Below are 18,324 nucleotides of genomic sequence, written 5' to 3'. Positions count from 1 at the left end.
ATTTTCCAGGCGCAAGATCAAAAATGTGTTCAACCTGCATGCTTATAAACTATTGCGCACCTATAAAATAGAACAAAGAAGATGCATGACGAATATATCGGACTTAGCCCGGATTCAGTTATTTGAGTGCACATACCCACGCCGTCGCAAACCACACTGTGTAGTACCTGTAGTGAGAACAAACTATGGACGCCAAATGGTAACATTTCAACTTCCCTCACTTCTGAATAGATTAATCGCTGGAAATATTGATATAGAAAACATTAGCAGCTCTGACCTCCTCGACTACTTTATTTTTGAAGCCACATTTTCCTAGTATTCATACTTTGAACATTGCTCTTCTTACAATCTTGATAACAGCGCTGTTTGTTTCTTTTTTGTTGCTTTTATTGTTATTGCTTTAAACTTTATTGATTTTCTACACACATTGGTGATTGTGTATTTTTTTTGTGAAGTGCCGTCTCGTTGGTGATTGTGTGAAGTGCCGTCGCATGTCACTGCCCACTTGCTGTACGGGGGTGGGGACCTTGTCAATCGTTAACCGCTTTTATCCCCATCCCCTCCAACAATGCATGGTGATGGAAATAAACTATTATTATACCGGCTGTTTGAAGAAAACATTCTGGAAGTTTGAGAATTAGACTGGTTGAAACCGAATAAAGATATATTAAAGGAGGAAGTATCAGCCACGGCCGATGTCTCTAAAAATTAAAATTTTTTTAGTTGACTAGTTGTATAATTTTTTAACATATTACCATCTAACTCGCACAATATAGCCGTTAGGTTGAATTTCCAGAGTACGTAGCATCTAAATCGCGTAAATGCACCTAACCATTACTTTAAACAGTAAATAAAGCCGTTTTCTATAGCGCTTCTTAGCGAGAAGCTCTTGCGCTTCTTACCAAGCGAAACGGCAACACAGCTCATGAACGCAACGGCTTCCGGTAGCTTACCGCACTGCGTGCATCACCCATTCCATAATATCTGCGCTATTTTACTGCCGCATGTACGTTGCTTTGCTAATTATTTTGGCGAATGGCAAACGACCATCTTCGCCATCTGCATGGCAGTCGATTTTCAACCACTTAGAGTTTGTTCCTGAAAATATATTCTTTCTTTGAGCACTACGTCATCTGTAAATATTTTGAAAAATATTCGCTTTTGCAACAGGTATAAGGTCCTGACGCTATTGATCGCAGGGTGCCCTAGTCGATGGTGATTTCAAAACGAATATCTGTCTCTTGTGAACATGTAAAATTCGGCGGATGGACATAAGTATGACCCACAACAGGGCAGCTAACACGGACAGAAGGGGGACTCGGCAGAAAAAGCGCCGTTTTGCCTAGTCTGCCTTTTGTCACTGCTTGCTGCGCTGTTGTGTATCGCGAATATATACCCACTCTCCCAACTTACTTCACTCACCAATGAAAATAATTCATCACGGCAAACATTATCTAAGACAATGTTTGTGAACACAACAGTGCGATTTTTCTGATCTAATTCATTTTCGCAGATTTTTTTGCTTAATTATTAAGAGCTGTGTTCGACGGGAATCCGAAAAATAAATATTCGCTACCACAACTATCAACAGTCAGATCCGGTTGATAGCATCAGTTACGCTGAACTACCGTTAAGGACCTGCGCCAGCTTCAATCGGGCTTTCTTGTACATAATAATGTCAATTATAACTGCAGTGCCTTCGCATCAAAGTGTCAGTTCACATTAAAGTTTTGTAGGGTCTTTGTTAAACCCTATTTAATATGCCGCTTTCTATGCATATTTTTACCCGAACACAAAGTGTACAAACGCATAAAATATGGGAATAAATCCGCTACATTTTCGATGGAGTACTACTTTTGCAGTAGCAATTATAAAATCTTCCCCAGGAATGCTTTTTGGAAGTCACGTATTTAAAGAGTGCGAATTATTGGATTGAGAAGTATTGGAAGACCATATAATTTGCTGAGAATATTTTGACCATTTATTTGCATTCTATTTTTATTTTCCCACGGTCCTGTTTTTTTTCTCCGGTAGCGTTGCCTATGCGGAAAAATATTTTCAGTGGAGAGTGTAATTATCTTAAAAATCAGAAACTAGATGTTTAAGTCCACATAAAAAGGCTACATTTTGTAAATTTTCTCTTAAGTTATGGATAATAAGTTTTAATGCCGACTTATCATATTTCGAGAACGATGACAAAACTGGGCGTCAAGGCATTGCCAATTTTAGTCCTGTATGTGGAGCGGAGAGAGTTAAGAAGGTACAACTTTTGAATATAAAATAAAAGTATACATAAATTCTTTTTTGTTCTTTTTAAATTTCAGAGATTTTGTAGCTGCATATTCATGGCAATATTTCGGCAAATTGTCAGTAACGTAGCTTTCTGGTTGTAGCATTATGCACGGCTCAACTTCATTTCAGGTTCCGCCCAAATACTCACCTCCTCGTATGTAGTCTGATTCTGTGCTAGTTCATGGGCCACATCACGGAGAACTTGCCCGACGAGTATGGCATCCACAGAAGCAGCTTTCTACACAGCGTCGATAGGCGTCTCAACAGCAGACTCTTCCTAGCGAATCACTTTTGCCGATGCTGTAAATACAAAATGCGTCTTCTCGATTTCTGTAAGAAATATCTGAGAGTAGATATATGAGTGCAAATGTCCGTTTTTAATTTTTTTCCTTTTATTGCGGCGTCACTCATCTGAAAACATGTGGCCACAGCAGTCGACTGCCCTCAAGGCATACAAGGCAATCTTTGCCTACTTGAGAGCGACTGGATTGAGTGACAAATTGTGACAGCATTGTGCCTGTGTGTGTGTTATGCTTTTTTTTCCTTCTCTCTTCCTCCTTTTAGTCCCCTAATCCCTCTTCCCCAGTGCAGGGTAGCCAACCGGAACCCCTTTCTGGTTAACAACCCTGCCTTTCCCTCCTCCTCTGTATCTATCTATCTCAAGAACTTTCAAGCGACACTTGACCAGACTTCTCCCGGCGTAATTCTGAATAAATATTTTTAACAACACTTTGCACTTTAGCGTGGTATTTGCGAAAGCTAACAGTCCATCTTGGGCTTTGTATAGCTTAGAATTCGACTTTTTTCACCCTTCGTTCCCGTTTTACACGAAATACTCTGCATCTAGCTCTTTCTGTCTCCAAGGTGAACCTTGGAAAAAAAATACTCGTAATGACATCAGGAACCTTGATTGGTTGTCTTTGACAAGTCGTTGCGTTTACAGACCGTGTCATTAGAAATATAAAGAGAGAAAGTTCACTAACATATTTTGACTTTAGGTCGGCACCGTTTCTCTTTTCCTTTGTTACCAAGGCACAAAAATCATATGCTCTTTTTACAACAGCTTATACATGTCTTCAATTCCGTTTGATGTGACAATCATGGGGATCCTTTCGTTCCAAAATGACGTATGCAGTAGAGCCTACCGAGCCTACGAAGCCTGCTTTGGTATTGCTTTAGCCATTCACTTAGATTTAATAGCCGCCATGTTTCTTTTCCGCTGTAAGGAGGTGGGAAATGAAATTACAAATCACTGGACCAAAACATGAGTGTTTTTTACCCATCGACAAAACAGCTGTGCACTGAATAGTCCCTATAGGAAAACTGTTCATCAGCTGCCAACGGCATGCCACTGTATCATAAGGCCGACACGTCATGACTGATCTCGCAATAGATACATGAGGTAAAACATCTGCTTTGGAACTGTATAAAAAAGAGTGGCCTAGCCTCCACTCCAGTGACCCTTATATAATCCTAGGTCTTTTAAGCGCCAAGTAATCAGTGGAGCCAGCAAATCGCTGGGCGCCCAGTTTCTCACCAAGCTCTATAAGAGAGTCGCCTTCTAGGTCCATGAGAGTGCATAGATTGTCCACAACGCCGGTATGATTGTTCAAGTCTTCCAGAGTGTAGCCAACCAAAGCTTTGGCGAACTACTTGGTAACAAGTTCAATGGCTTTAAGCTGAGCTTTCTGTTTTACAACTTGAATTACGGTTTTGGCGGCGGACTTTCCAACTTCCTTTAGTGTTGACATGATGTATGGCGCAGCAATCCATGCGCCGCCTTCATTTTATGGGCAGCCTTTTTGAATGCCGCCTTGGTCTCACTACAGAACATAAGGAAGAAATACTCATCCGTCTGAAAAAGAACAAAGACGGCGACAAAGAAAGACGGCGATAGGCTTCATGCCGTCGATAGCACGTAAAGTTATTCACTGAGCGTTAGTCACGTGCATGCACTTCGAGCAAAACAAGAAGCAATTTTTGACACGCACCCCTTACAACCATTATGTTAATAAAGCTTAATACCTGCTGATTTTAAAATAGACGAACTTCGCTTCCGCTTGCATCGGATCGTACTTAAAATATTCTAGCTGACTACGGTTGGTTTTGTGCTCGATGCATATTTCTTTGGCTTCCAAATTGGATCTTTTTTCTCTATTGCGCCCTCAACCATTAGGTTACGCGGTTCCTCGTTCAAGCCGACCGCCTGTAGCCTACTATGCCCGAGGGCTTTATTCTTCATACCTACTTTTTCATTGAACTGGTCTTTTACATTAGAGCATTACAAGATAACCTAACATTTGATTAGAAGCTTCTAGCGTTTCCGTGGTTTCAGAAATGTTTGTGATTGAACTTACTGCACAAATATCTTCCAAGCCCACTACGTATTTGAATTACAATCAAACTGTACATGTGAGGTTGCTAACGATCCCAGTATTTTGGTAGGCTGAGATGGTGAGCTATATCTCAACACTTCATGCCTTTTTAAATACAGTCGTGCTTTTCTAGTACGAGCTCTGTTAATATGGACGACTTTATTGATGGGTACACAGTGTTTCTTGAAACCTAACTTCTTCATTGTATTTCCGCTTCCGTAACATAGAAACTCGTATCGTGGACAATAGAAAAAGCGGTAATGCAGAAAGCAAATTATGGACCATGCATTCTTTTGCGCGTTAATACGGGCGACGAAGAGAACAAAATTTGGACATCACTTCACAGATCTTTCCGTTCCTGCATTCTCAGTGCAGCACACGAGTGAAACGAACTGAGATAGTGCAAATGTTCGAGTGATAGGTGTTACTCGTGTGGTGTCAGGATTGTCAGTTTCAAGGTGCCCGATCACGCGCCTTGCTATTTGGCATATTGCGTGAATAGTTGAGATGAAAGCTCTCTTTACAGCTTGTGAAACGATGAAAGCCGCGTTCAGCAGCTGTCTGCCGACTGGGAACGTGCATGTAGTACCAGGTCCTGCCATGTGAACAGTCGTACTCACTGATACGTCATCCCACTATGCATCTCATAGAATACTAGGGACTCAAAACTGCACAATATTGTATCAAATATAATCACGACAAGGAGAACTCACTTCAAGCTGCCAAGATTTTGAATATTTGCCACTGCATTGTAAGCCACTATGCACATAATCATACTTAGCTGGACTATATATTGTTTAGAGAATTTTTTTAAATTCCCGATTCGTTATTCTGGAGATCACGCTTAACGGAGAGTTTTGCACGAGAACCCAAGTGCCTATATTACCTAGGCACGATTGTACTTCCTGAAACAAGTTTGCAAGATGTACCCCAGGCATATTTATAAGAAATAAAATTTTCAGGTCTGGCGTTCGGGACGTGTGTGTTAGTTAAGGGTAAGGGTAACGAAGTCAGCACTTGGTGATACTTTCATATCACGATGCAGGCTCTACAGTGGTTGGATTTACTACGCTAAAGGCACTCTGCTTCTCTCAGAACGTACGTGCGCCATTTTTTCGCACGTAATCAGATAGCAGCTTTTATGCTTTACCTCGCTCTCCAGTTCTGGGTCGTGTTGAAGCTGGTAGACAATGTGTCGCAGGAAGTGCTCCACCAATATGGCTTCATCAGCAGTGTATTGGGATTTGAGGTCCAATACATCCTCTGACGAGGTCTGTTTCTCGACAGTTTCCGCTGTAGCTGCAATGAAGGGAGTCACCACTATCTGTAAATAACGTTTTCAACAATTTTGGTGTTTACGTCCTATGGCGACCTGTGGGCAATGAGGGATGCTCTAGGAGAAAGTTCTGCAATAATTTAATCAACCTGCGGATTTAAACCCGTTTGGCAATGCACTTCGCCTGTTTAATGATATCAAGGTCCCTCTGGCTGTTCTGGGCCAAGCGGTGGAAAAGAAATCGTAAAACGTATTCCGCCCAGAGGAAGCCGCTGTGTACGCAGAACGATGTACACAATCTTTACAAGACAAGCCTGCCGTGCAGAAAAGTGTTCTAGCCAGCGTTCACACGAGATGCATGGCGAAGGCAAAACAAGAACGGGTACTCGCTACGATATTGCGGCCACGCACTTCGCCTACAATTTTGTGCAAAAAATGTTCTGTATTGGCGTCTCCCTTTTCTCTGCAGCACGAGGAAATGAAACAAAAATTGGTTTTTATGAAAGGAAATGGAGTAGTATCTGCCTCACCTCGCGCCGGACACCTGAACCGTGCCGTACAAAAACGGATAAAGGAGTTCATTCATTCATTCATTCATTCATTCATTCATTCATTCATTCATTCATTCATTCATTCATTCATTCATGAGGGAGTTCAAGAAGAAAGGAAGAAATAGGCACCGTAGTGGAGGGCTCTGGAATAATTTGGACCATCTGGGGATCTTTAACGTGCACTAACATCGCACAGCACACGGGAGACTTCTTCCGTTTCACCTTCTTAGAAGTGCGGCATGGCCACGGCCGCTTTCGAACTCGGGAACTCCGGCTCAGTAGCCGCGCGCCCTTACAACTGAACCACCACGGTGGGTCGCACTATTCCTCTGAAGTTAAACCATCCATTCCACACAGCCTAGAAAATGGCGCCAAAGCTTCATTTTCAAGGCTGTGTTGATTAGATGGGTTAATTTTTGTACTGCCGAGCGTGGCTTTTTGGCATCTTTAGAAGTAAATTGAGAGGATCAAGGGTGAGAGCATTCACCACCTTCAAGAGATATAGAACGCTGATGGAGCATCTTCTTGCTTTTGATAAACGATGTACTGTCGGGTACAAATATGATATCTATACCACCCTCGATTGTGTGACTCGGTACTCTTCTGGCGCTTTCAAGCAGTAATGGGAATCTGTGGCGCCTCATTCACATCAACATTACAAGGAATTCGGGACAAGCTCTTTTTTTTTTCATTGGTTTCCACCGAGTATCGCATGGTTTTCTGCATTTAAAAAAAGAAAAAAACTCGTTGACATCATCCGTGACGTAGGAAAAAAAGAATGGCTGAGCACCTGTGGAACAGAACATGGTAAGCCTCTAAGCTTAGTGCCACTGGCTGTGCGCTGTCCCGAAGTCCTGTTACTGAAATGGCAAAAGTACATGCCTCTGCATGAAAACGATCTCTTTTCCCTCTGTATACACAGAAGGTTGTGCTGTAAAGCGGCACAGCAATCAAGTCTTTCTCGCTAGTGTTATGCACAATTCTTGTTTCCGACAGTGAATTCGACAGTGTGGTTTGCGTTTTGTGTGCGCTTTAAAGACTCCAGCTGCGCTCATCGCTCGCTGACTAACACACGGCTAGATTGTGCACGCCATACACTGATGCTCCTAAGCACATTGAAATGCGACAGTTGCAAAAACTGTAGCGTACGTCTATAACGAAGCCACGAATATAACAAGAAAATCGCGGGGTCCCTTTTGCTTCCTTACAACAACGTTCAGCTATATATCAAGGATATGTGGATATGTGACCATAGGAAAGTCAACCGGGGACGGGGACATTTGTCAGTCTTTCGACTTCTTTGAACAGCAATTCCGGTACCTCAAGTTTTAGTTTAGAAAGAGAACAACAATTTTTTAGGGCTCGTGTTACTGCATCTTATAGCTTATTCCCACTGGCCGAGATTTTCCTTTCGGTTAGTGCATTCAAATTCTTAGTGCCAGCCGGCGGGTCCGATCTCTGCTGCTGCTGCTGCGTTTCTGGGGTGATCGTCAGGCACGAAGCCTTTACCTTTCCTTTCGCTTTTTTCCTGCTCCTAAAGAGGAAACAAATATAATTATCTATAAAACTCAGTGAAGTACGAAAGCTTTGTGCTTGGAGATTTCACAGCTGCTTCAATTGCCCAAATCATACAAAAATGACACCTTCCAGGCAGCACAAGCCATTGGCCCAATATTGAGATTGTGATGGCAAATGGTGGTCCTACATAGGACCACCATCACTACTATTACCCCAATATAGGCAATGCCTCTTTCTGACAGTTCCAATGATGTCCCCACATGTTCTATGTGTCCCCGATATTGGCAGTGCCGCTTAGTTACATCGCCAACAATGGCCCAAGCTGGGCAGTATTTTCCCGTTATGGGCATTGCCACTCAGTTACATTCCCAATAATGGCCCCAGTTCGCCATTATTTTCCTCATATTGTCATTACCACTCAGTTACATTCCCAATAGTGGCCCCGCATGGTCACTATTTTCCCTATATAGGCAGTGTCACTCAGTTACATTCCCAATAATGGCCCCGGATGGTCACTATTTTCTCTATATAGGCAGTGCCACTTCGTTACATTTCTATTAATGGCCCCTCGTTGTATAGTATTTCTCCAGGATTGGCAACGCCACTTCAGTGGGCAGAACAATATCGGTCATTGTTTGCCACTTATCTTCCACCATTCCAGTGCAGTTATCACCCACGAACATTGTGGGTGATAATCCATGAGGATTTGCTTGGGGCAGTTATTGGATTTACACAAAAATCTTAGGCAAATCGATCGAAAGATCGAACTATAATATATATGCGCGTTAGTTCTTTAAAAATCTCTCACAAATCCCAATATGTAAACAATGCGGGCTGGCGCGAACCATAGGAAATGGGTCGATTATACGTACGCGTGTGTGCGCGCTTATTGGCATGGTAATCAAGAAAATTCATTCTTTGTCCGTGAGGCTCCGTGCACAGCAGACGCGCAATAAGGGACAGCCTGCAGCGCACTAATTTAAAGTGGAATGAATAAACTGCTTGGCAGGAACACGTATCTTCAATGACGAATGTCTCTTAAGAGAATTATGTGTGGTGCAGATGGTCTAGTTCACTCGATTGTTTCCAAGCGAAGCGTTTATAAGCAATTTTCAGCTTATTCTGATTAGCATCGCCGCAAGCTATATAGCCTCAGCCGTCGCGTTTTCCATATGAATTTCGAGAATTTGGGGGAAAAAAATCACGACTGCAGTGTACACAGCCGGCGTTAGCAAGATATGCAAAAAATTCAGGAGGGCGCACACTTTGTTGACCTAAGTGCGGTAGGCGAAAGCCTTGAGCGCGGTGTTGCTGCTTGTGTCACTGATGTGTGGTTAAGATATAAGTACACAATTATTTTGAATATTATTCTGGAGACATTGGAGGGTGTTTGGGAGGCATATCCGTCTGATTCGGCGCCTTTCCGCACTCTCCGGCGTCATATATTAGTGTAGGCACAGAAAAATCAAGAAAATATATGTTTGAGAAGTAGAACCGCTCCCGCGTTGGAAGTAAGTAGTGTAGTGGGTAGTATGCTTGGCTGCAGAACTTAAGGATGGTGGTTCAAAATCCCGCCGTGCTCAAAAACAGTTTTTTTTTACCGAGTTGTCATTTATTTATTGACTGCTATAGTGGGACAGATTTCGCGGAAGGACGGACAATGATGACGCATTAAAGGCTTTCTCCTTAAAAGATATCCTCTTAAAAACACTATAGTTCACGCATTGAAGCAGCTCGCACTGTACCAGCGCACACGGGAAATTTACACGATCGACCTGTGATGAGACACCATGAAATTGGAAAGGAAAAGGACGAGACGGCTTCTTAAAACCGATGTCGTCCCGTTCATCGCTGTGCGCAACAATATATATATATATATATATATATATATATATATATATATATATATATATATATATATATATATATATATATGCATATTCATCTTTCACCGTTCACTCGTTGAAACATTCCAAATTTGCTAGCGGATTATAGAATAGCTGTTATCATTCACAATTCTGTTGTAACAGCTAACAGTGCATCATCTAGCGCCCGCTGATTACCACAACCTATATACAGTTGAGCGAAAGTGCAAATATCGACGACTTCCACGACTTGCATACAGTTCAGGCAGAATATAATGCGCGCTTGGACATATAATTCTAATAACTCTTCTGGCATGTTGCGTAGTGTGAATAGAAATGTTTTAGGCCTTTACACATTCAAGCACGAGAAAATTTTGCATCAAATATGCGCATAAATCATCCTTTATCTTTTGCTAGGTAATGCGTCAGGAGAATTTACTACGGAAACGTACGTGGTCGATTTCTTTCGCTCCTGGACTGTTACGCGGAAACCGTCGCCTTCTGTAAGAAAATGTAAGGTGGGCGCATTGAACGGCGATAGCGCAGAAAAAAACAGCCAGGCTGGCGACAAAATATGGTGCTTATACAATTGTGACGTATGCCTTGAATACATTGCTCACGCGCCCGATAGAGAGACACGCGGTTCGCTTCGCTCAATCATTGACATTCGATACATGTGCCACCACAGAACACTTCGTACTGTTGTCATATTAAAACTCATTTAGGGCGGTTGTTGCCAAAATCCACACCATTATCCACTTTAATCGCATGTTCTGTTAGACCAAGGCATGCGCGCGCATTCTGTGCCAAATTCTGCTGTGTAACATACAAGGAAGCTTTTTTTTGTCTCCACTTTTAATCATAACAACCACAATTATGTGTGCTGTTGCTCTCTGGTAATCAATAAAGTGCACCATTAATTCACATGCAGTCACCATCTCTAGCTGCTTTTTTCTCACCTCTAATGAAGAAGGTCATTGTGTAAAGCATGTTCAGGTACTTATTCAGTCGTCCATATGTGCATTGAACGGGCAAAACATTAAGACAGTAATGAAACTGATATTGTAATTAGCTCATTGTACCACTCATCTTTAGGGTTTCAGGCAGATATATAGCACAGCAAAGGCGTCAAATGTATCTTCCTTCTGTGCAACATGCGCGTGAAGCTTGTTTTTATTAAAGTGGGAATATTAAAGAAGTATATATCACAGCCTTTTGGCCAGCGCTTTATTCTCACCAGAGTTTAAAGTCTCAAGAACACATTTAAGATGGCATTCAGCAGAGGTACAATGCTCAAGGTAGCATACATATGTGTCACCTTCTGCAAACATACACCACCAAATTAACGCATTAATAGGTGCTGAGTGTAATAACATATAGCAGACAAGTTAACAGTTAAGTTCCTCTCCAAAGTTTGTCACCTGATACACATGTATTTGTCCAGATTGCTTGTATAGCTGCAAACAGTTCAGATCTCCCCGTGGTCTTTTTGTGAAACCTTTTTAGCCACAGTCCACATTTTGGATTATGCATTAGTACTATTTGTGTATCATAAAAATGTGTCCAAGAATGCATGCTTCTGAAGGATGTACCAGATCAGTATTACCATTTCTCACATGTAGTTGTAGTTTGTGCCTCATTGACGTGGTGGCTTAAATGCTGCATGAAAACCATAAGTTTGGATCTGCAGTCCCTGCCTGTTTCAAAAATTATGTGATGCAACGGTTCCTTCTAACACACATTTCTTCTCAATCTTTAATCTAGCAACTCAGATATCTCAGCGGCTTTCAGCAATGGAGTCTTGGACTTGCCCGTCTGTCTATGGCAATTTTTGCCCCTTGTGTCTCAAATTTTTTTACCACCAACCCACCAACTAATCAGAACTAACTGGAAAAGATGCTTCGATCTGCAGTACAAATTGACAATTTAATTAAATTGTACCCATAAATTAGTCACTTAGATAGGTACTGCTACAGTTACTCAAAAAGTATAGCAAAGTAAAGCAATGCTATTATATTTCATTATGTTAAGTAAACACATCAGTGGTTATTGCTGAGCCTTTCACTGACATTTGTTCAGCAAAGCAAATGCAATATCTTAAGTTGTGGGTTACACAGCATAAAGCCATGGAAGTGCACGACTATATCAAATATGTGTATGCCCAAGAACAAAATTTAGCCACTGCCTACTATTGCCAGTGTTGACATACATGCAAAGGCTTGCATGTGACTGTTCACATCGAACGAGCTGTTGCTATTGCAATGAAATATACAATATCAGCAGTATGGGAGAAAATTTTGGAGTATATAGTTGAGAGCATTTCGTATTTTTCATATCTTTTATCGGCCTGTGCAATACGAAATTGTTACTTCACGCATTAGTATAGTCCGTTAGGTATAGTACCAGGTCACGGAATACAGCATGATGTTGATTGCATTGTCACTGATATTCACAGAGCACTGCTGTCATAAAGAAAATTATCCTGCAATCTAATTACTTATACAGTTTGGATATCTCATCACATGGCTTTATGCTTCAGAGACCTCAGCATTTGTGCGATAGGGTTGAAGGAGTCTACATACTCCAAAGTACTAACCTCTACGATATCAGATTTAAAGTACTCTAATTACCTTTCTCTATTTCTGTACAATTTACTGCTTCTGCAATGGTCAGGAACAAATATGCTTGTAATACCCGCATAGTCCAAATACGACAGCACAATAATTAAATTAGGATATACACTATCTTATACACAGAACAGATATTGATTTCCTGAAGCGGCTGAAGGTGACAGACAGCTACGGAAACGAGCTTTTGAAAACTGCAAATATAGAGAGTAGCAATTTAGACTAGCATAAGACCAGGCTATAGTTGCACGCGACTGATATGGTACGACCGTTTTTCTTCCACTAGGCATAATATGTATGGCAATAACAATAAATTTCTTTTGAGCTGTGCAATTCTTCAATAGGCCATGCACCATACTTCAAGGCTGTATTTAACTTTAGTGCTGTGCCAAATATTCACTGTAGTACTTTAAATGCTAGAGTGAAGTCACACTATTTCTAGATGCAAAATTATAGTACGAGAATGCCTTCACCAGGATATTCTCTCTATTGTTCACTTTCAATACACATAAAAGATCCTTCATTCAAACATCCTTAATTAAATAGTCAACCCAAGCCTACTTCAGAACGTGCTAAACTTTACAGAGCGAGGTGACCCTATAGATATACATCATGCAAAGGCCAGCTACTATTTGCACTTGCTCTTGGCAGGCTAGAATTGCATGTCCACAAACTTTTCTTCAATCATATTTTGGCTTGTCTTTTGTGCCCCTCCTCTCTTTACTAAATTCTCGTTCATGGAATGTTGCAGTCATCGAAACATAATCAAATAATAAATGGATTGTTGTAGTGGGATGCTGGTACTGTTTTTGTTTTTTTCAATGACCGGCGCCTAAATTAGATCGGAATGGTGCGTGTTAGGCAGGTGTGAAGGCTGCACATGTTTTAATAAAGAAACGTACGCCTGAAGTTTTCAATTTTCTGGAAAAGAACTACAACAAATATGCAAAGCAAATCGAGGAGGACGAGGAGGAGGAAAGGAAGATAGGTTAACCAGGGGCCGGGGAAAGGGGTGAGGGAATAAAAAGATCAAGGCGAAAGCAAAACAATATGTATTATTGACATGAGCTAGTAGCATAATCTATCGTTTCCTGTTGCAATAGTTCAAGTAATCTCAATAACTTGAACGGGTGTCCATAGGACCGTCGATCATCTCACGACCACGAAATTGTGGTGTAAAAGCAACTTACACTACCACATTAACTCCAAAAACACATAGCCATTTCCTGCATTCTCAAGATGAATGGTAGAAAATACCCAATGAGCTCTCTAACTTTTTGCAGTGTGAAAAAAATGATGGTAGGCATACCTGTATGCAGAAGGAAGTGCACTCTAAGTTTTTACTGCAGCAAAAATGCTATCAAAGAAGAAACCTAAAAGTCTGATCTTTCAACCCTAGGATTATTGAGCCCAGAAAAAATTTGATAAATGAAAAGTTGCTATGCGAGTGCTCTCAGGAACAATAACTCATCTTGAAGCCCAAACAAAGTTCATGAAACAACTAAGGCATTTTATCTCTCGAAAGGAGGCAGCACAAGCATAAAAGCCCCTTAATTCCCACTGCACTCTCAGATTCAGAAATTCCTTGACTGCTCATGCATTACGCGAGTGAGATCAAAGTAACTTTACTTCTATTCTTATGTATTTATCTTTTTTGTAACGCTTGGCTGCAAAGCCAAGTGTTTCAAATACTCGGTTCCTTCTTCACCAAGTTACTTGTTGCAATAACCAGTTGTGAGTAGGCTTTATATGCAAGTTTTTTTTTCATGATTCGAAGAAGTGTGATTGTCTACCAACTTGCCTAGACTGCAACTCTAATCAAGCTATAAGTGTAAATGGAAATTATTCTCAGGCTTATAAGACTATTGCCAGGAGTTTGACAACTAAGAAACCATTAATTGTCGACCAGCCGCCATGCAGCCAGTTTACCACTGCATAAAATGCATGTAAAGGGCTGGACTGGATACACACTTGGCCCGTTTTATGCCCACAAACGGTGGATCCAGTTCAGTCATAAAGGACAAAGAAGAATATGGCACCTCTGTGTGCCTCCTTTTGGCAAAATGAAAACAACACGTACGGCACAAGCACGAGCTTTAAAGGGGCATGGAGGATATGAGTTCAACCTATTGCTTTCTTATAATCGATTCCATGGCTCATGCTTTCTGTGTTGTTAGTTCTTGCAGATAAAATCAGAATTTTAAATTTTTCTCATTTCTCAATTGATAACAATAGCAAAAAAATTGCTATCTGCCATGTGTAATTGAATGGCGCATCACCACAGATCCAGTGAAAGAACCCGTCTTTTTTAACTACACTTTTCTTGCAAAAATCTCTAATGATGACAGCAAATGTATCTAAATTTTTGCAACTTCCCTTTTAAAGCGTTATGATGTGTAAGTAGCTTTTTTGTTTTCAGACAGCAGTAATCCATCACATTTGTCCTTGGCATCCCTTAAAGCAGCAGCAGCTTCAAATTTCTTGCTACAAACTTGATGCTCTATGGTACTTTTATTCAGTATAAATAGCCCAAGCCTCATGTCATGAGCAGACATATATATGGTTACGCAGCTAGATTATTCTTTTTAAAGCAATATATAGTCATGTTAAAGTGCTCAAAATATGATGTGTCTCGTGCTAAGTGACGTAATTCAAAGACTCTGCATTGAAGCAAGTGTTTGAAGGGAGCTCCTTCCTAGAAACAGATCTACTTTCTGGTGTGGTTATGGAGCTTGGCTGCCGACTTGAAAGATGCAGATTCCATCCGGGCTGCAGCAGTCACATTTTGATGAGCATTGAATACTATAGAGGCCTTTGTACTGTGCGATGTCAGTGCATGTTAAAGAACTGCAGGCGGTCGAAATTTTATGCTGCCCTCAACTATGGCATCTGTCATAGCCTGAGTCGCTTTGGGATGTTAAGCCCCGTACAACCAAATCCAAACCATGCAAAGGATGGTGATGTAGAAGTTGCTGTCTTCAGCACCAACACTTCAAGCAAGATGCTGCAATCTGCAGCTATCTTAATAGAGGCACATAATCCTTCAGGCACCACAGAAATGTAAAGCCAAAGGGAAAACGATATGCCCCCTCTTGTACTGAAGCTTTATACATCGAACATTATTCTTGATGTACGAAACGGGCCAGATTTTGGTTTCTTGACCAAGAGCACTATAGCGACGCACGTCCATCCTTGAAGAGTCAATTGGGACTCTAAAAAACTCTCTGCCATTTCGCAAGATGCCAGCTTTGCCATTGTCCCCCAGGAGATCAACAATGACTACAGCGCAGTTATCCACAAGAAAGCAGTCACCGACTTTCACGTCACCACCCACTTGTCCTGTAGAGAGCGGTGTGCACGCCCTCACCTCCGACATTCGTCGGCTGAGTTGCGCCAGAGGCTTGTTTGTCGTCCGAAGTCTCTTCTTTACCTTTCCTAGGTAACTTTCAAATGGAAATGCACTGAACTCTTCGACAATGCCATGCTCCAGGCATTGCTATGCCAAGTGTGCAAGGGTGTGCACATTGTACACGAGTTGTTTTTGTCCGTACACCCTGCCAAATTCTTGCACAAAGTACCGCAGCAGGTCGTGAGCAAACTGGTTGAGGTCTCTGTGATGCTGAGGAGAGGCAAGTATCCTAACAGATACATGCAAATATAAAAAATGCTTATAAAGCTCATCAGACAGGTTGGATTTCAGGAGAACTGGCCCCAGGTGTAGTAAAAAAGTCCTGAACTCTGTGTCCTTCCATCTATCGAGTTCTTCGGTGCCCCTCAGTTTCCTCTGAAAGTACTTTGGAAATGCAGTTGCTGCTTCTCGCAGCTTGTCGTTGAGTGCACTCCTGTCAGCCCGGCTCAGCCTGGCAGCGTGCCCCTTGCATATCCAATTCCTAAGGAGCCGCCGCATAACCCCCGAACAGACTAAATGCATATACTCTGTAGGAAAGCATTTCACCATATCTATGTTCAAAAATGTAAATGGTGAAACACCAGTGTGATGGCGCCGATCCTCTTGCGAACGAAAAGAGGAGTCTGTTCGCTGTGGTGCATGCAGGTCAAGGAAAGCCATCCTGGCTTCCAGATAGTGCCCTTTTTGGCTGCAACGTTCACAGGCATGATAGCCTGTGTGGCCAGTGATTGCCTTCACGAAACTCCTTGCTGGGGCGTCAGAGATCACGGCTTTTAAGCACACATTGACGTGCACCCCTTTCACCATCAGTCCGTTGCAACTAATGTTGCGCACTTCATCAATGAAAGGCCTGAGGAATTCCTGGAGGCACGGAGGTTTCCCTGCACCGCAGTACGCACTGACCATAAATGGTTCAGATATCTTGATGTTAATTACTCTGCACAAAATTGGCCAGAGTGCAGTCTGGCTACTCCTATGCAGAGGCAGCCCATCAATATTTGCGTGCAGCTCGACATTCTCAGGCACTGGTCCTTGGCCAACAGCATGCTGAATTCCCTCAGCAAGGCCAAAATGCACAAACGAGTCGCCGTGTTCTAAATTAGCTTTCCGCTCCGTCTGCATGATGGTCCTTGCATCTTTCGGGAGCTCTACAATCCCACGCCGACGGCAGAAATCCAGGAAATCGTTGATACAGGCGTGCGTCAAATTCTGATTGCTAGCTATGCTAGCTAACTCCGGCGCTATAGAGAGATGGCGATAACAAAGCTCAGCAGACTCCTCATGAGGCTGGCCCATTTCCACGTTCTCAGCAGTAAGGCTGTTCGCGGACGAGGTCTCATCGCTTGAGTCGAACGAGGTAGCGGTATCTTCACTAGAAAGGCATTCAGAGCAACTCTCGGACACATAAGCCTGCTCGTTGAGCTCGCTCTGAAGAGATGGTATCGGCGGGTCTGCAGGTAGCGACGAAATAGCTCGTCCGCTGCCACTAGCGCAAGCGCCGCCGGCGCAGGCTTCGCTATTCGGCCGTTTGCTTGCTCCGGACGGTAGCGGGAGGGGAGGGGCGCTGACGACGTCCAAGGCTGCTTCGCCGCCCGTTCTCTTGCTTCCGGAGCATTTCAGATGCGTAGACGGTGGCCGTCGGATGTCGAGCTCTTCCAAAAGTTCCCTGTACTCTCTTTCGATGATACGGTACCTCCGCCACTTGCTCATGACCTCCGTCTCTATGCTCATGACGGAGCGCAAAAGATCAGAGTTACGAACAATCAACAAACCTAACCGCTCAGTGCTACAGTTAAAAACAAAAAGAGGCCTAACAATGCAGATACTCGCAGCGCACAAAAGCACAAACATCACAAAAAGGCGTTAACACTGTGCATAAAAAAGACCTCCGGTTGCGAATTATTTGGTATTATATTAGGTCACTATCTTTAGTAAATAAAAAAAATAATCACGAGTTGAGTTGTTTTTATTTTTAATTCACGGAGAAAATAAGTGGCCGCAGCGGCACGTCTTAGTAGCATGCGTCTAAAATACGCGTGCCGCACCTCCATGTTTACCACCACTCGCTCATAACTGTTCAGGTCATAGCCTCCTTGATTCGCTCATCCATCCACTCCAGTGAGAGCTACACTCTACTGTAGGGTTTGCGGAGCAAATGTAGTCACTGTCTGTAATTTATATTTTTTTGTGATTTGTTTACAACCTTTCTCGGCTTTGTACCAGTGATCGATGCGGAGAGGCTATTTTCTCTATTTAAGCGCTGATAGCTGGTAGAAAACTTGTCGTGAAATAGTGTGTGGGCCTCGGGACAGACGGGGCATCAGCCCAACAGCCTTTACACAAAAATCAAGGCACAAAATGCGTGGTTCTAGCGTGGTTCTAAAGTGCGTGGGCTACCCCCGCATTGACTG

The 18,324-nt window shown here is 42.4% G+C and overlaps 1 protein-coding gene across 1 annotated transcript in view; it reads right to left on the bottom strand.

Moving 5' to 3' along the window:
* The window catches only part of LOC144123941 (uncharacterized), a 93,175-nt gene extending 77,295 nt beyond the window's left edge, over window positions 1-15,880 (bottom strand). Inside the window, exons 1-2 of the mRNA XM_077656652.1 lie at window positions 15,689-15,880; window positions 5,818-5,966 (exon numbers count right to left, since the gene is read on the bottom strand). Coding sequence (XP_077512778.1) covers window positions 5,818-5,966; window positions 15,689-15,880 — 341 coding nt within the window. The remainder of the gene's footprint in view (window positions 1-5,817; window positions 5,967-15,688) is intronic.
* Window positions 15,881-18,324: the final 2,444 nt, after the last annotated feature.

The sequence above is a fragment of the Amblyomma americanum genome, chromosome 3 (assembly GCF_052857255.1).
Source record: "Amblyomma americanum isolate KBUSLIRL-KWMA chromosome 3, ASM5285725v1, whole genome shotgun sequence".
Classification (NCBI taxonomy): domain Eukaryota; kingdom Metazoa; phylum Arthropoda; class Arachnida; order Ixodida; family Ixodidae; genus Amblyomma; species Amblyomma americanum.
This window is presented reverse-complemented; position numbering and strand designations above follow the sequence as displayed.